Consider the following 23,791-nt stretch of genomic DNA (forward strand, 5'->3'; position numbering starts at 1 on the left):
TGACCTTTAAACTCCATGGCATAGAAACCTCCCTCCATAAACTTTTCTGATCCAAGTTCTCCCTGAAACCTTTTCTGCTGGCTGAGGGTAGAGCTGCAAAGAACCACAGTGATCTCTGATGTTGGAGGCATCATTGGGCTGGGCCCCTAGGCAGGCACCTTCTGATCCTGAATATGAATTCCAGGCCATCCCCTTCTGGCGTCTGGTCTGCCTACCTGCATTTCATATTCTTCAGAAAATCTTTGGCCTTTACCAGGTGTAACTTCAGGGTATTCTCACAGCTTTGCTGCCTCAGTTGGTCCAAGAGCTTATCGAGGTGAGCCTCCTGGGCCTGGTAGCCACACCCCAAACAGAAGGAAGCAGATGTGAGTTACCAGAGCTCGACAAGTGTACGTGACACGCAGAGACCCTGCCCCTGGAGCTGAGGTCCAGGTGCCCCGGGCAGGCTCTTTTCTACAAAAGGGGCACCAAATGTACCACCATCCTTACTCTCACTGCTCTGGGCCTTTGGGCTCTTTTCCCTGCCTGGAATGTTCTTCTCTGTCTACGTTATAGCCCTGGAGACCCTTCCTAGATGGGACTCCTCAGGGACATGTCCCTCACCCCCAGCCCGCCCAGGCAGGCCCCCGCTACACCTTCCGGAGGCCACCTACTCCCTGCTCTCCTTCTCACCTGTTGTGCTCGACGTCAGATGCTGAGTGCACCCCTCCACCCCTAGACTGTGTGAAGGTAGGTGGGCGGGGGCCAGCTCATGTCCTGTGGGGACAGGATGACTGCCAGAGGTAGATTCTCCGTGCCCCGCAGTCTGTCTGTCTCTCATGCAGACCCCCTCACAGACATGTCTGGATCCGGCACCCATCGCACAACCCAGACCTGACTCTGGCAGGATTCTTCTGCTCCCATGCAGCCCCATGACCAAGGTGAGCCTCAGTTTCCTATCTGCTCAAGTTTTATAGATTGAGGCTTTACATTTGAGTCTAAGATACATTTGGGGTTAATTTTTCCATAAAAATAAAATACATAAAATATGGTGTGAAGTATGGATTGAACTTTTCTTTGCTTTGTATCTGAACGCTGGCTGAGTTCACGGGCCACCAAGCAGAGCCACTGGGCAGCTGACAGTCCGGGTGTGGCCCTGCGCTCATGCCTCGTGGGGGCTACCTGGATGCCGGGCCCACACCTGGTTCTCGCGGCTGTGCTTCTGCCGCTGCTGCTCCATCCTCTTCTCGAGCTCCAGCTCCTGCATCAACAGCATGCTCCGATGTACCTCCCACAGCTGCACAGCCTCCTGGAAATAGCTGAAGAGATCTGAGTTCTGCCGCTCTGTCTGCTTCGCCACGGCCTCGAAGGATTTCTGCGGTGGCAGAACCCAGAGAAGGGGCCTTAAGTGCCAATCGGCCCAGGCTGAGGAGAAGAGCCCCACTCACGGGGCTCCCTCGCCGGCCAGTGGAGGCCCATGTCACTGGCTGTCACTGCCTGGGCACCATCCCTCAAGGTTTTCTTCTGTGCCACATCGTGGCTCACGGTCCCCTCTCTGCTGGGACAGCATTTCTGGTCTGTCCAAGGCCATGCCCTCGGACTGGTTGACCTGAAGTCCCATCTCTAGACCTGCCCTGTGTCCACTGAAGTCCCTGACAGGAAGAAGATGGAGTTTGGGGCCTACAAAGAAGAAGATGCCACCCTAGACACCAGCCTGGCATCAGGTGGGCCATACCCACCTTGGCCTGGGGCATCCCTCCTTCTTTGGATTCCCTGACTCAGCACCTGAGCCAAACACCACAGTCTACTGTTAAATCCTCACCTCTCCCTCTTTCACGTGTGTCTCTTATACTCTCCTAGGGTCTGGGGTTGGCAAACTGTGGCCCATGAGCTAAATATAGCCCCCTGCCCATTTCTGTTTAACCTTGGGAGCTAAGCACAGATTTCACATTTTTTAATGGCTGATTAAAACCTAAAGAAGATATTTAATGATGTAAAAATTATATGAAATTCAAATTTCAGTGTCCATAAATAAAGTTTTATTGAAACACAGCCATACCCATTCATTTCTGCATTGCATAGGGCTGCTTCTGTGTGACAGCAGCAGAGCGAGAATTTGTGCCAGAGACCTGACAGCCCACAGAGCCTAAAATATTTACTACCTGGCCCTTCACAGAAAACGTGTGCTGACCCCTGCTCTAGACTCTAAGCATCATGGGATGCAGGCTTACTGCTCCTCGTGACCTTCAGCACCCAGACCCGGCAAGGGCTCGGGGAGCACTCACTGCCCGAGACTGTCCAATCGGAGTCCGCGGGTGACTGAGGCATCAAGGGGTGAGCCTGCAGCACCCGGCACAGGAGCACTGCTCCGAGGGGCTGCACGCACCAGTGACGGCAAAGTTGTAAGTCCCCGGGCTCCCACTCCTCTCACAGCCCAGCACGCCGGGTGCCCCCCACCCTGCTCCCCAGCTGCACAGGTCCCCAGTTACGCACATCCAAGGCCTCCAGCTCCTCCTCCGCCTTGCTCTGGAGATTTCCCACCATCTGGAAGAAGGACGGGCTCACCAGGCTCTCTGCTTCCTCCTCAGTGAAGGCCTTCCAGTCCAGCAGCTGCTTCTGGAGAGGTACAAGGCAGAGCCTGGCTTAGGGCTGATGAGGGCTTCGCCTCAGGGCTGGTGCTGCCCCTGAGGTCGCCTCCCAGCCATGCCCGAGAACTCGGCGGAAACTCCCACAGCAGTGGAGACGGTCCAGCTTTATCTGCCCACTGTGTCCAGGTGCTATGTGCTGCCCCTGTTCACTGAGTCCCCCAGAGGTGTTCTCATTAGCCCCGTTTGGCAGATAGGAAACCAAAGCTCACAGAAGTGAAGGAACTTGCTGGAGGTCACACACCTGGCAGGTGGTGGAACTGGGATCTGAACTCAGAACTGTCCTACTGCACACCCTACAGGCATCAGCCGCCATCCTACACGGCCTCAGCGTTGCTGCAAGCCAGACACGGCTCCCATTTCCTGTCTGCAATTATGCCAGCTGGAAAGCCAGCTCTCTATATCAAAAAAGACTTGATTTATGTACAAAATCTAGAATAAATCAACCTCCCCCAAATTAAAAACGTGTCTCCAGTGTATACTTCCAATGCCGCTGCCCAGGAACACCAGGCGCCCCCTGTCAGGCTCAGAGTGCTCTTGGGGTACGTGAGGACGTCAGCATTCACCCCCTGCATGCACCCAACCAGGGGCCATGAGCATGGGTACAAGGCATCAGCACTCAGGCCCACAGGGCCATGGGGCTCTGGGGAGGGCGTGAGTGACGAGGTGGTGAGCGCTGGGGGTGTGGCCTTGGGGAGGCTCTCCAAGGGCACAAGGTTTCCCTCCAGGCTTTACTCCTAAACTCTGACGCCCCTGAAGGGCTGACTGAGAGGCACGTGACTGCCCCTAAGGCCACAGAGCAAGTGGACAGAGCCCTGTGGGCTCGGACAGCCCCTGGGCCTTTTGCAAACTGGTCTTCTCACCTCCAGATGGGGCCAGCGACACCCACTCTGCAGGGCCTTGTAGGATTTGATGAGAGGGGGTGCAAGAGTGTGGCACAGCCCCCAGAGGCCACAGCGCCCACACCGTGCATCACACTGGAGAGCTCTGCTCCCCTGAACGCTGCTCACTTCAGAGTCTTGGTGGCAGAGCCAAAGCTCGACAGACACACACACGAGGGATGGATGGAGGAACAGGCGCTTCTTGGGGCCCACAGGTGAGACCCTCATGGCTTGGGGACTCCTACCGCCGGAGCCGGCAGGTTACACCATCTTCAAAATGATTAGGCTGTTGGGGGTTTTTCATCTAAACAGTTTTCCCAAGGAGGCACGGAGGGGGCATTCTGACCCAGTATGTCCTTGCACCTCAGAAAACCAGGCATTGTAATTGAAGGGGGTTGTGAGAGGACTCGCTGTCTCACCCTCTAACAGAGGTGGGCGGATGGAGTGAAGTTGTGTGTGATGCCAGTGACAACACTATCTACAAAAGGGAAGCATTGGAAATAACTCCCATGACATGACCTCCACTGAATAAATAAAGTGAAGTGATACAGAGGGTCAAGGGTGAAGGCTGAGGTGATCAGAGGGGGAAACTTTGTCCGTGGGGTCAGGGAAGGCTTCCTGGAGGAGGTCATGTTGGGGGCCACTGAGGGGTGGGTGGGAACAGCTGGGGAGAAGAGGGTCCAGGCTGAGGGAACAGCTTCAGAATGCCCAGAGGCCAGCGTGGAGGGAAAGCAGGGGGTGCGGGCTGGAGAGGGGCAGGGGCATGCCCTGTGCTCCTCTCCTCAGACGGGCCAGGAGGGGCACCCACCTTGCACTTCTGCACTTGGGCCAGGCACTCCTGCCAGGTCTTCTCATACTGCAAGCGGATCCGCATCATGCAATCCACGTGGTAGGCGTCTCCATAGGTGGAAAAAAGACATCAGCAGCTCTTCCAGAAGAAGAGGGGAGGTTGGCAAGAGGAGTTTCCCCGTCGCTCAGGGCAGAGGCTTCTCCCCAGCCAAGTGCCTCAATAGCGGGAATAATTTAGATCAGGGGCTGCTATCTCCCTCGCCTCAAAGTTCCTGACACCCCAAGATAAGGACCTCAAATGAGGAGCCACCTTTTTCTGTTCTGACCCTAATTCTTGACTCAGTTTCGAGGCTGGTGAAATTCTTTTGGGGGAGTTGCACCACGTCACAGAACAGTAACCAGGTGCAAATTAAGGCGTGTTTACAGATCATGTCTGTGGTGAATACCATAAGAGGCGAATGGACCAGCGGAACATTCCAAAGCTGATGGATTGATTAATTGATTGATTGATCTTCTCTTCTTCCTCCGCCCTACTGTTTCTGGTTTATAGTCACCTCGGTGTATCTCTTGGTGTCTAAGATAAGGAACTGAAGTTTAATGTTCCTGGCAGTTCTAGAAACTGAAAGATAACACAAAGATTGTGTGGTGGTTGTTCCTTGACAAGGGCTGGGAGGAAGGCAGGCTGGATGGCAGTTAGAACACTGGCGAGGGTAGGGCTTCCCTGGTGGCGCAGTGGTTGAGAGTCCACATGCCGATGCAGGGGACACGGGTTCGTGCCCCGGTCCGGGAGGATCCCACATGCCGCGGAGCGGCTGGGCCCGTGAGCCATGGCCGCTGAGCCTGCACGTCCAGAGCCTGTGCTCCGCAACAGGAGAGGCCATGACAGTGAGAGACCCGCGTACCGGAAAAAAAAAAAAAAAGAACACTGGGGAGGGTAGATGTGTAGTGGAACTGGTGAGGAGAGGCCATAAAGCTGGTTTCTCCCATCCCCAGGGCCGCTGCCTAGGCTAGCACACCTCCACCCTTCCTATGAAGTCACTGTGATGAAGCCCCGCCCCGGGTCTCTGTGCTTCTGTTCCTGTACCCCTCTGATCCGTTCCCTCCTCTAACCTTATCATTCCCAGCTCAGAACCTTCCAGTGGGTTCCCACTGCCTTCAGGATAAAGTTCAGCCTTCCGCACATGGCCACATGGCGAGCACAGTGTGGCCCTCTGGCATCTTCCAGCCTCGCCTGCCACCTTCTCCTTTCCCTGAAGGCCCCAGCTCTGTCTGACCTCTCAGCCTCCCCATGTACTAGTCTTCCGGCTTAGAAAGCTCCCCTGACCCCTGGGCCTGGCTACTTTGTACTTGCCTTGCAGGTCTCAACTGGATGATCACTTCCTTGGCAAGGTGTCTTATAACCTTTAACCAGGCTGTGCCCCCAAATACACATTCATGTAGCTGGCCACCTGTCCACTCCCTGCTGTAACATCCTGCGTGGTCTGACTTCTGCTCTGGACTGGAAGCACTCAAGAGAGATCCACCCTGCTGGTTACCAGGGCCCAGCACCACACTTGTTCCTAGGAGGCGTCCAGTGAATGGCAGCCATTGCTATTATTTAGGGTCTCGGGACTCTTATGCTTGGTATTATAATTATAATACCTTTGGAATTATAAACCCGAGAGCCCTGGGAGCAGTGGTGGGTACTACTAACCAAAGCACCCAGGTCAAGTCTGGCTGTGACACTTCCTTGGCTGTGTGACCTTGGGCAGGACACTTCACCTCTCTGTGCCTCTGAATCCTTCTCTATCACAGAGGGCCAATGACACCACTGACCTCACTGGGTTGCCTCAGAGGAGATTGAAATATTGTATTGAATATATCTTCTAGAGCAAGACTTGGCAAACTCTGCTAGATAGTAATATTTCCAGCTTTGAGAGCCATACAGTCTCTGCTGCAACCACTCATTTCTGCTGTTATAGAGCAGAAGCAGCCAGAGACAGTACGCAAACAAATGAGTGGAGCTGTGTCCCAATGACCCTTATTTACTAACGGGCAGTGGCCTGTGGGCTGGAGTTTGAGGACCCTGGTTATAGAGAATTTCTAAACATTACTATTTATTCTTGAGCACTGAGTAAGCCAGCTGCTGAACTATGACTGGACTGCAGGATTGCACGTGATTCTTACATCAACCCCACAAGGTAGGTACCTTTATTACTCCTCTTGAGATTCCTATTTTATGGAGGAGGAATTGGAGGCCAAGAGAGGCCATGACTTCCCCTAGGTCCCAGAGTGGGGACAGTGCACCTCATACATCCAGGGTCTGGCCCCTGAGCCGTCCTCACAGGTGGTCCTTGGAGCCATCCCTCTGGCTCCACACTGTGCTCAGGGGTCAGAGTGTGGGACCAGCTGGGAAGTGACTTGGGAGGTGGTGGGAGGAGGAGGGGCTCTGCCAGGCAAGGTCTGGGGGTCCGAGATAAACCCTCAGAGCTTACTCTTCTCTCCACACCCCAACCCTTCTTCCCCAAGAGGGACTTGCCACCTACTCCTGAGTTTATAACAGACTCTCACATAAATTACTGGCTGACAGACTGAAGCTGCTACGAAGCTACTACTTGAGCAGAGTTCTGGTGACACTCAAGTGGGATCCCACAAACGTCACTCACCGAGGTGCTTATTCAGGGAGTTGAGAGTAGAACGCCATTCAGTCAGCTGAGCTTTGCTGTAATTGGGGGGCAGGAGGTCACTGGGGAAGGAAGATGTGACACGTGAGCCATACTTGAATAAAACATTCACTTACCAAAATTGGTAGCATCTTCAAGGAACACGGGTCTAGGGAAGTATCTACGTAAATACCGATGAAATGAGTGACCTGTTGGGGATTTCCTGGTGCCAAAAGCATACCTCGTGAAAAGGTCTGAGAACATTATTGAGCATGTTACTTAGAAAATAAAACTGAATTTTCCTAATGGAAAAAACCCAAATGGTTATCACACGACCCAGGAAGCCACTTCGAGGAACCTAATGAGAGATAACAATATAAAATGCATACAGAGTTTATGCATTAAGACAGTTCTTTAACAGTACTGTTTATAAACACTCAAAAGATCAAAAACAACCTTCATTCCAACAATAGGGACTTGTCTAAATAAAATACATGAATTCTCTTCTGTAGTCACTAAAAAGAGTGTAGCAGGTTGAAAAATGGTCAGTATCGTTAGGTCCTCCCACCAGCAGGTGGAGTCTATTTTTCCACCCCTGGATCTGGGCTTGGCCATGAGATTTGCTTTGGCCAATGGGACACTAGCAAACATGACACAGAAAAGGCTTGGGGAAAGGGCTTACGCATTCCGCTTGCCCTCTCTTGCTGTAGGGAGCTCTTCTGCCAGCACCACCACCATGCCTACAAGCCTGGATTAGCCTCCTGGAGGCTGAGGGAGCAAGTGGAGAGAGGCCCCAGCTGCCCCAGCGGAGGCTCCAGACATGGGAGTAAGGCCATCCAGCCCAGCCACAGGGAACTGCTCGGCCAGCTCACAGAATCATGAGAAGCAAAAAATGATTGTTGCGTTAAGCCACTAAGGAAGTTACAGGTGGTGTTTACTGATGTGGAAAAATGCGTATGACATGCTAGTTATTGTCCAAACCAGGACATTTTGCCAGTGAAAGGGGGATGAGATAAACAATTATGTCAGGACAAGACGTGTAACCCAAGATGGTCTTGGGCAGCCCCCTCATAGTGGGACAGTAAAGAGCAAAAGGTAGGTACAAGGTGTGCAGGGCATAATCTCAAGTCTAAACATTGTACTAAATGCAATGTGGCATCCTAGATTGGGTCCTGGAACAGAAAAAGGACATTAGTGGAAAAACTGGTGAAATCCGAAAAAGTCTGGTGCTTACTTAATGGGAACTCATCAAAGTTAATTTCTTAGTGTTGACAAGTGTCCACAGGCAGTGTAAGATGACAACATTAGGGAAACTGGATTAGGAGTATACAGGAATTCTGTGTGCTACGTTTGTAACTTTTCTGTAAATCTAACATTACTCCAAAATGCAAATTTTATTTTTAAAAACTATTTTAAAATTACATGCACATATACTTACTGGGTCCAGGAAAATCCATGGGAATTCTCCTGGGATTTTGGGAGATACCTCCCTCTTGGGGCCCTGGGAATCTTAATAAGACTCCCCACCCCTCTGCCATCACTGCCCACAAGCCTGCAGAGGGCCTGGCATGCGCCGAAACAAGGATCCTCGCCAGGCGTCTGGGCTCTGGGTCTACAGAGGAAGGCCTGGAGCTCTGGGCCAGGATGGGACGTGGGCGCTACGTGTGATCCCATATGAGGCAGTTCCATGGAACAGCTCCTCGGGCATGATTAGAAGGCTCCCTAGCAGCCGCTGACAGGTCAAGGAAACATAGGTGGTGTCTACACAGTGTGCTTTGTGGGAGCTGCCCAGACCTCTTTGCACAAACACCACAAACCCAAACCTCCGCTCGACACTCACTGCAATTCTGTGATCAAGGCTTTGCAACTTTAAGTTGTGTGTTTAAGCATTGTGTTTGCAATGCTTCCAGACAGTGGGATTATGTCCTGACTTCACTTTTTTATATATTCCCACTGCTGGGTCCTATGTCCTATAAATGTGCTCTTGCCTCTGATTTCTTAGAATTGCCCCCACCTTCCTCCAGGCCAGGTCATAGCACACACCCAGCTCCATGCTCTGCCTGCAGACACTGCCATTATACGGTGTGTCCCAGCTTTGGCCAGAAGCATCAATGAATGCATTTTTCTCCAGGTCTTTGGCCCTGTCTCTCCCCTCCACTCAGGCAGCAGTCAGCCCCACATTCACAGCCTGTATGAGGGATGTGGTGGGGCATAAAAGACATCGGCCTAAAAATCTTTCTGCATTTTGTCTGCAAAAGTCTAAGTTCTTAGAAGAGTCGAGAACACTGTTGAGGAGAAGGCATTTGTGGGAGTGGGCTGAGAGCCCTGAGGAGGAGGAGGGCGCTGGGGACCAGGACTGTCTCCTCACCCAATAGAAAGGGGCTGGGGGGAGGTGCAGACACAGCAGGATGGCGGGTGCCCGGCAGTGCCAGCCTGGCAGTACCACCAGCCTACTTCCTGGTGGCACCATGGGAGCAGCAGCAAGACCCACATCTCTGGACAGCAACAGTTGCCTGGCGTGTGAGGACTCGGGGGCTCAGAGCAGCCTCCTCAAGACTCCTGCGTCCAACAGTCTGGAAGCAGCAGCAGTTGCCCAGCTGCATGTGTGTGGACCAAACTCTGAGGACCAGACTCCCACCACCGGGCCTGGCTTTGGGTGGGATTCCGTAACTTTCCCTCAGTGGACAGGATCCCCAAGAAAGGCTAAGTTTTGCCCAGCTTTATGAACAGGGACTAAGTGGAGTCAGAGAAAACAACAAAAGCACTTTTCCTTGTGTTGAGATTTTTATCCACGTTAATTTCACACTGCATGAAAATGTGGCTGCACATGGGGCAGGAGAGGCCAGTCCTGAGGGAGTCCTTCTGGCTCACGTTGTGGGGGTCCTAATAGTCATTTACGTCCCAGGAGAACTTGAGCTCTGTGGTGGGGAGACGGGAAGAACCTGCATCCCAGCGTCCAACGAGGGACCATCCCAGCGTCCAAGGGACGAAGGAGGTGCACGGGTCCCAACACATGAAATGTCTTTGCCTTGCAGGACCACACAGGCTCCATCCTGCTGCTAAGGGTGGATGCTACAGGCTCCCCAGACGGTGGGCTTCCAGGGTCTAGAACATTCAGTATGCCCCCGCCAAAGAGCTTATCATGGGATCAGCTGGACCCAGGTGTGAGGGAAGCATCCAGAGCCTCTGACAGGTCCCTGTCTGCTGGCAGCAGCCTCCTCATCAGCCTCCAAGCCTTCAGCTTCACTCATACCCCTCTACCCACCCTCCGAACTGCAGAGCTGATGGAGTCACTCTGCTCCCCACTGCCCTCAGGAAAAGTCTAGCCCCTGACCTGGCCCCTCCTTCCCCCGCTCCCCTCCGAACCTCGCCCCTGGTTCTGCCAAAGAGCTTGGAAGCCATTACCCGCTAAACTTCTTTCTGCAGCAAATGTGTCACGTGCCCTGTTGCCACTGGGGCTGGGACACCCCAGAACATGGACCCAGGCAACCAGCCCAGGATCAGAGAACTGGGAGATGGCCGGGTCTGGAGGACACCTCAGAAGAAAGGTCAACGCTGAGGACTGTGCCTGCCTCCCCCATGGACCCCCGAAAGGTGCCCCTCCCCAGCGGCCCCTCCTTCTGTACCAGATGGTGCAGAGATGGTCCAGCCGCTTTTGCTGCAGGGCGCTCTGGTTCTTAAACATGGTCTCCAGCTCCATCTGCACAGCTGGAGGAGTCTGGATCCTTTCACTGGCCATGAACTCACTGGACGTCCAGACACGTCGGCACCATGCAGAGGAGGGGAGGGGCAAGGTGGATGGGAGAGAAGGGATGAGACCCACGGTAAGAACGTTCAGAACCCTAGCACCCGGACACCACTCCCAGCCCCTTCCCCTCCATCCGGGCATCTGAGGAAAGGAGGGAAGAAAGAGAGGGAAGGAGAGCGGGGGAGAGAAGAATGGAGGGACCAGCAGGCACAGATCGGGTGTGGGTCCTGACTGCCGCCTCCAGCTCTGTGACCTTGGGCAAGTTGCCCCCGCTGAATCTCAGTTTCCTCTTCTGTAATGGAGCTAATGACAGTACCTTCCTCAAGGAGTCCTTGTGAGGACCCAGCAAGATAATGTGAGCAAAGCCCTTAGCACCGTGCCTGGCTCCTGGGAAATGCCCAGGAAATGTCAGCACCTGCCATCACTGCCGATGATGATTACTGACATCTTAACCTCCCAAGCCCACGCCCAGGCCGAGACAGGCACTTTCCATACAGCATCTTGTTGACCATCACTGAAACCCTATCACCAGTTCATCACGGCACCTGCAGAAAAAGGCTCTGTATGTTCAAGCCCTTGACCAAGGTCACAGGGAAAGTACAGGTGCAGCCAGACCTCAATACACTTTTCCTTCCTCCCCAGAGTCAGACTCTGGTGCTCTCCATCTAGAAATGCGGGCGTACAGATGGGCCTCCCACCCCCACGGCTACAGCACAGACAGACACTCTTTGGTGTCCTCAGACATCTTGGTCCCAAGAGTCCCTTTCTTAGCAAAAGAAAGCCTTCCTTACTGGCCAAAAGCTCCAGGACCCTTGTGTCAGCATTAACAAAAGTGCCATCTGGTGGAGGGAGCTTGGAGATGGGCCCTCTCTTCCCCCTGCCTCCCATGGGTAAAACCTGCTACCACAGGGTGGGAAGTGTCCCAAGCCTGAGGGATGGCCATTCTCCTTAGCCCAGTAATAGTAAAGAGTGGACAGTGGGCAGATAATCAGACTAACATTTTCAAACAGTTTGTACAGTGCTCAGAAAATGCTTATGAGAAAACGTGTACAAAGAAAATAAGATACAAATCTACATACGCAGTATGGGTCTAAAGCAGCCTGGGAGAAAATACACCAAAATATCAGCCGTGCTTCTCACTGTGGTGAGGAATTAATGGTGATTTTTAATTTCTTCCTTATACTTTTATCTATTTTGACTTTTAAAAAAGAGCACCTATTACTTTTACCACCAGAAAAAGCAAGAGCCTCTTAAAGTAACCACAAAGGGAGGGAGAATGTGCCCCCCTCGCCCGCCTATGCTGCCGCCCAGGGGGGCAGGGGGAGAGCCTCGGGTGGTGTGGGCAGCCACCAACCTGAAACCCTGCACCAGGTCCTCCTTCTTGAGAGCCTTCCAGGCATCCACCAGGCCCTGCCAGCGGCGGTGGCCATCGAGCTCCTGCTGCAGCGCGGCCTCCATCAGGTTGACAAACAGCTGGGCGAGGGCCCTCCGGTTGCCCAGCAGGGCGTGGTTTATGATCTGCAGTCACAGGTGGGCAGGCTCTAGATAGAGCGGGGGCTCTCCAAGGTCAGAACAAGGCTCAGTTGGACAGGGGGCTGGTGAGCTGCGGGCCGAGGGCCGAGCAGGGCCGTGGCGGCGTCTGAGGATTACTGTGGGGTCGCTGGGCACTCAAGGAAGCTGCCTGGGGCTCAGCAGCTACGGACATGACAAGGGTCTTTCCTGAAGGCTTAACCATGAACCCTGACCACGTGAGTTTCAACCCAGCTCCAAGGCCACCTCAGATGGTTTGTTTAAAAAGGTGATTCTAAGTTCACTGGAGTTAAGCACTTCAGCAGGCTTTCAGTGTTTAACTATTTTTTTTATAAATCTGTTCCAAAAGCAGAGTGCTCATGCTACCAGGGACCAGCCACATATGGTTGTGATGAGAACCAGTACCCAATTACCAAATGAGATCACAGCTAGGACATTCTTTGGCAGTCCTCCCAGCGGACCTCACCAGGGCACCTTTGGCATGGCAGTCGGGACGATTCTTCACTGTGTGACACTGTTCTGCCATTTAGCCTCTCCACCCCCTTAAATGAGAGCAGCCTCTCCCAAGTCCCCCAAGGACTGGGACAGCCAAAAATGCCCCACACATGTCCCCAAGCCCTCTATGCACTGCCCTGGGGCAAGGGTGAGAACCGCCAAGCTCAGCAGGCAGAAATTTCAGTAACAATTTTCACTGAAAGCCGAGGTTTGATGCTGGCTGTTCCCAGCTCGGGGGCATTGGCAAGTATCTCCTGAACCTCCAATTCCGTAGCCATAATGTAAAGATAAGGCCATTTACAGCACAAGGAATTGGTGAAGTTAAATGAGATAGATGCACACAGAGCAAGTAGAAAGTGCCAGTTGTTATGCATACAATAAACACAGGAAAGTCAAATGTCGAAACTAAGTGGGACACTGTTAACTCTGACTCCCCTAATCGATCAAATGGCTCAAAGTTAGGAACTCCTGCTTGTCTCAAAATGAGAGCGGCCACTGCTGCGTCCTCTTATGTCATCCTCCCCCCAAGTACTGGTGTTTAAGCAACACTATCCTCATTTTATGGACACGGAATTCCAGGTGCTGGGGCTGAGTAATTTCAGGAACTTTCATGTCTGGGCAGTGCAGAGGGGGGCCTGTGCTCACTCTCTGTCTGTGCTTTGTCCAGGACCCCAAGGCACAGACCTGGGCTGGAGCCCATCTGTGATTCTGAACACTGTACTCCTTCTACCCTGCGTGCTGCCAGGAGGCCCATTAACCGGCAAGCCCAGCTTTCTGTACAGGACCTAGAAACCTATGCAAGAGAATGTACCTCTGAGTAGCCAAAAGAAGTGTCCTTTCATGAACAACCTTGATTTTCTTGTATTTTGTTTTATCCCAAAGGAAGCACTTGGAGGAGGCTGAGGGTGTGGACAGAGAAGCAGTGGGGACAGAGCCAGAGGAGCAGGCATGGTTCAGCAATAGACAGACAGCAGGAGGAAAGACAAGAACCACTAGAAAAACTAGACATACAGGGCATGCTGAGGTCACTTATGAGTGCACACACCACCCTGAGACCACAACAGTTGTGAGATCATGCCTCTGTCTTGTAGCACACATAGCATTGCACATGGTAGCTGAGACACGGCCCCGTAGGTGCTCATAAAATTAGCATTGGTCACACTGATGACACAGTATTAGGTTAACTGGCAGGGAACATGGCAGGGAAGCATAAAATGTACTAGAGAGATTTCTATTGAAAATACTTAACAGAGACTCTAGTTCTGAACTCAAGTAGCCAACCTGAGTTACTTGGAAATGTTGTATATGAGAAGCCCATCATTCCTGAGACCCAGGCTCTAGGGCATCCTGGGGTCCTGCTCCCGCGGGCTCATCCCCTGCACGTGAAAATCACTCACCGTGGCTTCTTTATTGATCAGCCTGTACACGTCGGGCTGCATGAGGTAGGAAGTTTTCTCTATGATTTCCACATATTTCTTCAACACACTTTTTAGCTAGAAATGACAAGGCACCACAGTGAGTGACTCCCTTCTCCTGGAGAACTAAAAACAGGTGATGACTCACAAATCCCGCAAGTGAAAATCACCAAGAGCACATCTGGAGGCCAACTCACTTTATCTGCCCGGGAGAACTCAAGAGAGTGCAGCGTCTTATCCAGCTCCTTGATCTCCTGCTTCTGGAGCAGGAACTTCTCGGCCACCTGATCCCGCAGCTCCAACAGGGTCTGTGCCAAGAAGTTTGGGTCAGGCTGGGAGAACAGGTGGCAGGGAAGAAAGGAGCAGGACGCAGGTAGGGCGGGTCCCGCCACGAGGGGACCCCTACTTGGATGGTGTAGTCTTCAAGCTTGCTGTCGTTTTCCACCTTTTCGAAGAGATTGTTGATGTCTTCGTCAGACTCAGCCAGCTTTTTTAAAAGACGGGCTCCTGGCTCCACGATGAGAGGTTCCATTTCCTAAAACAGGCCAGGAGGGCGAGGGCTATGGTATCAACACCCCTGGGACGGGAAGGACCCCCCCAACCCTATAGTAGGGAAGTGCCAGCTGCGGTCCTCTCTCAAAAACAGTAACGCTTACCTAGACCTGAAGAGTTCAGATTTACTAACTGTTCACAGCCAGAGCACAAGGGCAGCACTATTCGGGACACACGCCATGTGTGAGGCCTTGTCCTCAGACTCACTTGGTCCTCACCATAGCCTGCAAAGTACGTGCTGACCTTATGCCTGGCCCATGGTTGGAGCTCAACAAATATTCATTAAAGAAGTGGCCAGTGAAATAATTCCAAGAGTACTTCAGATGAGGAAACTGAGGCTCAGTTCGGTTGTGTGACCAAAGCCGCTGAGCTCACGGTGACAGCAGAGCTCAAGTCCAGTTGGGATATATCAGGAAAGTGACAAGCTGGCAGGGAGAGCACCTTCTTGGTGTTCTGGGTCTGTGACCAGCTCCCGGAATCCAGGGAACTCAGGGAGAAAGTGGTGAGTGTGATCCGGGGCCCAGAGAGGACCCGAAAGGGCAAAATTCCAGGGATTAGTCTGGTTAGAGGTCTCTGGAGAGGAACAGCGAGCCAATTGAGGGTAGTGCCTAAGGGTCAGGCCGTTTGGCCCCTTGTTAGTAGGACTGAGCAGGGAGATCAAAGACTGGGCTTTAGCATCAGATCCAGAGTCCAGTTCCCACTTGGCCCTTACGTGCCATATCAGGCAGGACTTTCTGGGCCTCACCTGTAAACTGGAGGTTATAACAGTACCTGACATATAGAGTTCTGCTCATAATCAGAACTTGTAGCAAGCCATCCAAACATGGCTACTACGATTCTGTTTACACCTGGTGAGCCACTGAGGACCTGGGAGGTGGGGCGGCGGGCGCTGTGCAGAGTCCACCCTCCCCTTGGAATGGCCCAGGAACAGAAGGCAAGCGAGAGGGAGAATTCTCACCATCCCAATCTGATCGATCTCCTCCTTAAAGCTGGCCAGAGCACTCTCATAGCTCCTCCTCTTGTAATCCTCTCGCCCTTGAAGGGTGATGGTGCTGAACCTCTCAGGAACTGGGGGAGAACAACGGAGGTGATGAGGTTGCCCTCAGAGCTCCAAGGTGAGGTCAGAGTACCCAGGAAACGACAGCAAGGCAGCAAGTGCCTGGGTTCAGGAGATGGCCCCCCAAAGCAGGCCGGCAGTGTCAGAGACTTAAGGAAAAAGAAGGTGATCCCTAAGTGCTGTAGGGAATTAAGTCTTACATATACAGTTAAATGCTCAAAAAAAGTTCCAAATGGTATGTATAGAATAGGAACATTTAGGGTTTTTTTAAAAAGTTTTATAGAAGAAAACACATACACAGATAAGAATTACCAACACTTATCAGCACTTACCATTCACGAGGTATTGCTCTAAATCAGTTACTCCTCAGGATGAAGCCAAGAGGCAGGTTCTATTACCGGCCACTTAATAGGACACTCAGGCATGGGGGTCCAAGACCAAAGGCAGTCAGAGGCTCAGCAGGGGTTGGCATGTGTGCCCTCTGCTCTAGGGTCTGTGAGCCCACCCTGCGCTCTGCTGTCCTCTGAATACAGGTGGGACCCGGGGCACTATGTGGTTTCATGGGCGGTGGGCACTCTTGGGCGGAGAAAGGGGCTATTGTGGAGGTGGAGTTTTCACCTTCTGCTTTATCTCCTTCCTTTTTCTATAGTGAGCATATATTACTGTTTTAATTACAAAGAAAAAGAGCCTCCGTATCCGGATAAAGTCAAACCAGGGTAATGTGATACAGATTGAAAAACCCTCCTGTGAAATCACAGAAGAGCGAGCTACATCCTTTACCAAATGGTTTCATCAGGAAATGCTGACTGTGCAGGCAGCACCTCCCCCCACCCCCACCCCCCCAGCTCCCTGCGCTGGGGAGAAGGTTCAGGGGAAATGCTTCAGAGGCAAAGGCCCAGGGGAGAGGGGCGGGGTGGAGAGGTGGGCTCCAGGGAAGGCCCTCTATGATGCTGAACAGAGGAACAGCGGGACCTTCAGATGCTTCTATGTTAGCGCTTCCAGGAGCTCCCCACAGAGCGCTCTCTGGCCCAGGCCATGCCTGCCCTCACGCCTGAACATCGGCTCACCGGGGGCGTCTGGGAGGCCCCGCACTTCTCTGGCAGCAGTGCTGTTCTCACTCTCTTGAGCTTTCTCCTTCTTGGCTATTTCTTTTTCCCTGAGGCACAAGCAGAGGAAAACAATAACCAACACCCCCTACCACACACCCCCCTCCCCACCCCGCACTGCTCCCCTCCAGGGTAGCTCTGGGTCTCCAGAGACACCCTGGGAATTGGTAATAGTCCGGGCCCACTGATTCCAAAATGCCCTGAGGATGTGCCCCCAACAAACACTGCCTGGGCATCTGCTGCCAGCAGACACCACAGTTCTCAGGTGAGAAGCTGGGGTCTGCCCTCAGGGATCTTGCTCCATTCTGGCCGCACAACAAGTGTGAGTGGTGGGCAGGAGCCATTTTCCACATGTGGAAACTGAGGGCCACAGGGGGCCTGGCCAACCTGGGAAAGCCAGACTGGGGCTAAGCATTCAGCACGCTCCTCACCTGCTTCTTCAACAACCCATCCTATGAGGCAGCCAGGGTGACCCTGTTGTCCAGGATGGGGGATGAGGGAGGGAAGTCACTGGACAAAGTGGCGCTGGGATTCCCAGATCCCTGCATGTGATGCCAAGGTCCATGGTTCATGGGGTCTGGGTGTGGGAGGAGAGAGCTGGGATCCCAGGACAAACTCTCTCAGCAGGGAGGACCAGGTGGGTGAGCACGACCTCAGCTTTGGAATAAAAATCCCTTAATGTGCTGCCCACAGGGCAAGCGCCACAGAAATGCAGCAGTTCTCAGTGACGCCTGCCATTCCTCGGGGCCCTGACATGTGCAGCACTTTCCAGACTTTCTCTTATGTAGTCCTCATGGCACACCTACCACCAAGGAAGACCGCAGGGCCTGGGTGGCAGCTGATGGGGCCCAGGCTGGCCCTCCAGAGGGGGGTCTCTCAGCCTTGTCAACCAAATGCCCCTGGACTAAGGTGGCCCCACTAGGGCCCGGGTGCCCCGACTATGGGAGCTGCTAACAGCTCTGGCTTCTTGGCCACTTGTCCCAGGAACTTGGGGGCTTGGTTTACACTAGTGGTGATCGACCCGTACCCCGAGTTTCTCTTCCACCCACCAGAGGTCCTGTCCTGTGTGAATGAATGCACAAGTTGACCGGTTTGGCTGGCCAAATTTTCAAGGAGGGGACAAGGCACCCCAGAGAGGTGCCGATGCTGAGTCAGTGATCCCAGTCGCTTTGAGGGTGGCAGGGCCTGGTAGGTTATAAGCACATCTCTCTTCTTGTGTCCTTGTCTGTCTGTGCCAGGAAGCCAGCACAACGCCAGCGCCCTCCATGAGAAGTGCCTTTCCCCAAACAGTGTCCTGTGGGCGCCAAGAGTGCCTGACTGATGTTATACCCAGTTATGCGGAGGATAGGTGGTTCTAGGCTAAACTCTGGGGAGGAGGGGACCCTCGGGAAGCACAGGGAGATGTCAGGAGTCCCTGAGTCTGGTAGAAAACAGGTCAGCTGAGAGGGGCCTGGGACCCCTGTAGGAGGCAGAGTCACAGCCAGGCTGCACAAGACTACCCTCCCAGGAGGTGGGAGGGAGCGTGGTCAGGTTCCAGCTGTGTGTGCCTCTGGATCCCTGCATGGGGCATCAGGGACAGGGCTGGAGAATGCTGACCTCCAGTCTGTGCCTGGGTGGCCAGTGGGTTTGCCCAGCTGTTCAGGGTGCTGAGTGTCAGAAGCCTCAGGTGACCTTTTCCTGGGAAAATTCAAAGGGCAGGGCAGAGACTTTTACCCGGTCAATCCCTGCTCCAATGGGGGTTAAAAGGAACACAAAGGCAGATACAGCAGGACTGACTTCCTGTCCCAGAGTCCCAGACTCGAGAAGGTTTATGGCTGGTGCAGAGCTTAACGAGCCTAAGGGAAGCCCAGTTCCTGCTACATTCTCCAAAGTGCCCCGTGAGGAAGCACTTTTCCTTTTCCTTTCTGTTCCTTTCTCCCTGCTTGAGGAGTCTACGCTCAGGGAGCTGAAACGGCATATGCTCAGGAATTCAAGTTCAACTTCTGAACTCGGAGGTTCAGAAGGAACTCCTGATCTCCCTGTCCCAACCCCACTTGCTCCCATCTCAGGGAATGGCACCTCTGCTGTCCACCCAAGCACTCGGGCCAGAGACCTAGGACTCTCAAGAGCCCTCTCCTCCCACCCAATCTGTCACCTAGTCCCACGGGTTCTGCCTCCAAGATAAACCTGAAATGCCCTGTGTCCCTCTCACAGCTCCACAGAGCTTGCGTGGACTGTGGTGGCCTCCTCCCTGGCCTCCCTGCCTTTCCTTACAGCCCCCCATGTTCTACACACCGCACAACCTGAAGGCCTTAAAAATGCAAATCAGCTGTTCACTTCAGTACAGTCCAAAATACGGACTGTAGCCTGCAAATCTCTCCTGGCCTCATCTCCCAGCCCTCTCCGCAGGCCCGCTGACTTCTTCAGCCTTCTGAACAGATAAGCCGGTACTGTCTCAGAGCCCTGCTCCGTGTTTCCTTTCCTCATCCTCTCATCTCAGCTGAGGCCCCTCCTCAGACAGCTTTCCTGACTCCTGTCCCACCACCCTGTCCTCGGTGTCAGAGCCTTCCCCGCTTTGGGGAGACCTGCTTATTTATGTACTGTTGAAGCCTCAAGTTCCAGGAGGTTGGGATCCGCATACCCAGTGCCCCGGCGAGGGAGAGGGCGGAAGAGAGGGAGAAGCAAACAATCCTGCAAAGTAGGTGTTATTACCGCTCTCTCTCAGGGGAGGTACCTGGGACTTCATTCCTATCTGGTACTCATCTTGTGTGAGCTCTTTTTGAGTTTTTGAAAATTCTAACCACCCCTAGTGTGTGGGATGTGGCCTGGACAGCAGGACCTACCTGTAGAGAACAGGGTTTTCTGTGACCCAGTCATTGGGTAGGCTGTGCGCCCACTTCCGCTGCCGAGGAGACATCATCTCCCCTTCACGAATATCCATCTTCGTCATCAAGAGCTTCCTGCCATCCTTTGGGGCCATGGAACGCTCCATAGTTCGCTTCCTGGTGGATGCCAGGGAGTGGACCAGCTGTACCTAAATCCAGGAAGGTCCAGGTTAGGGGGATCAGAACTGCAGACTTCCCAGCACCCAGGCTGACTGCACTGTCTTGGTCAAGTGGGAGCCGGCCAGCAGGAAGGCACTTTGAGGGAGGCCTGCAACCCCAGGGCACACTCCATGCAGGTGGGCTCTCCCCTCCCCATATCAGTCATTCAGCCATTTCTAGGAGGGCATCTTTTAAGAAATTTTAATGAGGACCAAGATGCTCATCCCCACATTTTTATAATCACAAGGAATTGGAAAAATGGAACTGTCCAACAATAGGAGATTGGTTGAGTAAACCCAGTATGACCCTTCGGGTGAATGTTAGGAATTTATTAAAAATGAGACTTACAAAGGATTTTTTATGACATGAGGAAATGCTCAGGATATGATATACCATAAAGTATATCAATTAAGAGCATAAATTAAGGGAGTTCCCTGGTGGCCCAGTGGTTAGGATTCCAGGCTTTCACTGCCGTGGCCCAGGTTCAATCCCTGGTCAGGGAACTGAGATCCCACAAGGAGTGTGGAAGGGCAAAAAAAAAAGTATAATTAAAATTATAACCAAAATTATACATTATAATCTCAAAACTTTAAATGCATGGAGAAATGACAAGGAGAAAATAACCCAAACGTTAAGAATCGTTGCTTCTAGGGCGCAGGATCATGTGAGTAATTTGTTCCTTTTGTTTCTTTATGCTATTATAATTTCCAAGCCTTCCACAGAGAGCATTATTTAGGGCTCAAAGTAGGAATAAAAATCCCTTTTAAATAAGCAGTACACAACTTCAAAAGAAGGGTTTGAGTCTGTGTGTTTCTTTTAAGATATTGTTTCATCTGTGCAGTTTTTTATAGATGACAAGGCAATGCCAACAACCTATATGGCTGTCAAGAGGGCATTATTACCTTAATAAATTATGGGAAGTCCTAGGTCAAAAACTAAGCAGCCACTAAACATCGTGAAGTTCGTGAATGTGCAGTGACAAGGAAAGGTCTCTGGGATAATTTAACCAGGGAAAAAGTAGGTTTTAAGACACTGCTATAGAATCAAACCCAGTTTTTAAACAGAAAAATAAGAAATGCTTTCATGCTAGGTAAAAGCTCCAGGACACCCAATGGCTAATTCTGGCTATTTCTGAGTAATTTAAATTAAATTTAATTTAATTTTCTAATTTTCAGAAACAGACATTCTAATTTTGTATCCTTACATTTCAGGAGCCAATAAGAATTATTTTTAATCTAAGCAATTTCAAAGCCCTTATTTCATTAGATTCCAGGCAAAGAAGTCTTCAGAGGGAGGGAAGTTTCCAGGGGGCCGGAGGGAAGGGGGGGGCAGGAAAAGGGGGAACAGAAGGACAGGCTTACCTCAGCCTCGAAGATCTGCTGGTAGACATTCCCGCTGGGAATGTGGGTCACCTTCCCCACTGAGGACATCTTGGCCTCTGGCTGGACACCCCTGCAGGGAAGCTGTTGCCTGGGGTTTGGTCTCTATTAGACCCGGACAGATACTGACAAACCTCCCCCTACCCCTCCGAGGACAAGTCCTCCCCCGAGGACAAGGCTCCCCAGGCAGACAGGCTGGCCGGGTCCACGGGGGCTGAGACTCCTCTACCCTGGGAGAAAGCATCAGGGCCCCTCTCAGGCCTCAGGGTTCTTACTTTAAAAGAAGAAGAGGGGGAGGGGTGCGAAGAAGCAAAAGGGAAACAAACCTCAGGCAAGAACTTAACCCGAACTCACTGAGAAGGTCGGCTCTCCCAGCCACGCCAGGCGCAAATCCGAGGCTGACTTTGGGGACAAAGAATAATAGCTATTGCTTGCGCTTCACTCTCTCAAGCTCTTCGGGGAAAAGTCTACGTGCCCAAGGTATCAGCTGGGATTTCAACCCGGCCTTGAACCCGCAACTGGCGCAGAACGCGGTTCGAGGACTTCCCCCGCACCCCTCCCCCCCAACAAAGGACACCTGGGTAGGAGGACGTGGAGGGAGGGAGCGGCCTGATTCTGGCCACGCTCATCAGGCACCTACTGTATGCTGAGAAGCCCAGCAGGCTCCTCTCACGCCTGCCCCACAAGCCCATCAAGGAGAAGGGGCAGTCTCAGGGTAGGCCCTCTAAGCCCCACCAAGTGGAGGCAGGCCCTGCACCCAGGGACCCGGCCGCGCCCGCACCTGCACCAGCAGAAAGCACCACTCAAGTCCAACCTCAACTGCAACTAGACACACTTGGTCTCCAAGGCAACGCAGAGGGGCGGGAGCTCCGTTGGCCCCGCCCTCACGCGCTTTCCCAGGAGGAGGCGGGTTGCCCTTAGCGACGGGGAACCCCCCCTCGTGGAGTAGTGAAACTCCTGCCAGTTTCTCTGTGCAGGGGATACCTCAGGGTTGGCAGGAGCTTCCAGAGAAGCACATTGAATATTCCGAAAATTAGCAGGAGACAGGAGATGCATCTCTGAGCCATTGTGGTCAAGAAAAACCATCCTATCTTCTTTGTCTTGGTTAAAACCAATCTCTGCTGGGAAGTAGCATAGATAGTGCATGGCTATAAATAAGAAGTGGAAAGCATCTCTAAAAGAGACCATCTCTTTCTCAGACTAAAAGAGGTTGAAGGGCTCAGAATCCAGGCCTCAGGCTTGAATGGAATTATAATTAAAAGGCTAATTTATGTGACTCTTTGAGTTCCATTCACCCAACTCACCACTGCTGCATAACCCTCCTAAAATACAGCTCTGAGGTACCCACTCTCCTGCTCAAAAGGCCCTCACCAGCTCTGCAGCCCCTACCAAACCTAGCCCACAGTCCCTAGATGACCTCAGAGGCCCTCCCGCATCTGGTTCCCGCCCTGACTCTCCCTGCTTCAGCAAACTCCTCACTCTTCCTACATCTGCCACTGCCCCCTGCCCTTCCTCACCCTGCTCCTCTGGGATCCTTCTGTTTCCACACACCCCAAACCCACCCATACTTCCAGCCACTGCCAGTGACAGGATCCCCCCCACTCACTCTGACCCTCATCTCCCCTTCCTCACCCCATCACCTCTCCTTTCCCTGAACGGGCTTGTACGTTGGTCGCTGTCAAATGCAGGAGTTCAGGGCATCCTACTGGAAGGGGTTTTCTGAGGGGCAGGTGTGCCCTCTTAACTTTTGTCCAGCTTCCACTGCCCTCAGCAGTGTCCTGCACATAATACAGACACACTGAGTGCTCCCTGGTAAATGCACGAATGCCCGGAGTGTCCTGGTCTGACTCTCCCAGACTTGGCTCTTTCCCACACACGCACCCAGAGTCCTGCATGGCCAGGGCTGAAGATACTTGTGGCTGACACTGAACCTGGTGAGGGTTTCCTATAGGTGTGGGGTTCCTGACTCCTCAGAGAATCCCTCCCCTCAGCAGGGATCCCTGTCCCAATTGCTCATAAATGCTCCCTATGACAACTTCCTTGAATAAGTGATCATTCTGTCCAGACTAATTTCAGAAATTAAGAAACAGTGAATAGAAACCCTTTTATTCCCCTTCTTTGGTCCCAGGTTTTATTAACAAGGTGAAATATTGTAACAAGTGATTGGACTAATTTTAGCTGGAAACAGAGAAAGTATATTTAAGTGAGGTTAAGGGTGAAAAACACAATAAAAAATAGGAAGTGTCCAGGAATTATTTGCAGTTAGCGAGATCTCTGTCTTGTCTAAGAGGCCCTGTTGGCTTGGCCCTTCTACATCAGAAACTGTGTTTTCCCTGCTCAGATAGATGCTTTCTGGGTTCCAAGTAAGCAACACACATTGTTTAAAATAGAAAAAAAAACTGAATGGAGAAAATAAAAGTAACCCATAATATCACCACTGAGAATTTACCTACCTTAATTCCCAAGTTTCTGGGCTTTTGTTTTGAGTTTGGATCAAACATGGAAATTTGTGTTTGGCTTTTGGATGGCATTTGTATTACCCTCCTAACT

General features: G+C 52.4%; 1 protein-coding gene across 2 annotated transcripts in view; it reads right to left on the reverse strand.

The window, feature by feature from the left end:
- Positions 1 to 21,325, reverse strand: part of CCDC180 (coiled-coil domain containing 180) — a 55,303-nt gene extending 33,978 nt beyond the window's left edge. Inside the window, exons 1-14 of one of the 2 annotated variants that reach the window (XM_060153384.1) lie at positions 21,224 to 21,325; positions 19,662 to 19,852; positions 16,801 to 16,889; positions 15,635 to 15,744; positions 14,531 to 14,659; positions 14,322 to 14,432; positions 14,107 to 14,202; positions 12,039 to 12,202; positions 10,563 to 10,682; positions 6,940 to 7,019; positions 4,314 to 4,402; positions 2,473 to 2,595; positions 1,181 to 1,354; positions 216 to 331 (exon numbers count right to left, since the gene is read on the reverse strand). In XM_060153384.1, coding sequence (XP_060009367.1) covers positions 216 to 331; positions 1,181 to 1,354; positions 2,473 to 2,595; positions 4,314 to 4,402; positions 6,940 to 7,019; positions 10,563 to 10,682; positions 12,039 to 12,202; positions 14,107 to 14,202; positions 14,322 to 14,432; positions 14,531 to 14,659; positions 15,635 to 15,744; positions 16,801 to 16,889; positions 19,662 to 19,852; positions 21,224 to 21,292 — 1,661 coding nt within the window. In that variant the 5' untranslated portion in view covers positions 21,293 to 21,325. The remainder of the gene's footprint in view (positions 1 to 215; positions 332 to 1,180; positions 1,355 to 2,472; positions 2,596 to 4,313; positions 4,403 to 6,939; positions 7,020 to 10,562; positions 10,683 to 12,038; positions 12,203 to 14,106; positions 14,203 to 14,321; positions 14,433 to 14,530; positions 14,660 to 15,634; positions 15,745 to 16,800; positions 16,890 to 19,661; positions 19,853 to 21,223) is intronic. The other variant, XM_060153383.1, reaches the window with a different exon arrangement.
- Between the last annotated feature and the right edge of the window lie 2,466 nt (positions 21,326 to 23,791).

This window comes from Lagenorhynchus albirostris, chromosome 7 (genome assembly GCF_949774975.1).
Source record: "Lagenorhynchus albirostris chromosome 7, mLagAlb1.1, whole genome shotgun sequence".
NCBI classification, from domain to species: Eukaryota; Metazoa; Chordata; class Mammalia; order Artiodactyla; family Delphinidae; genus Lagenorhynchus; species Lagenorhynchus albirostris.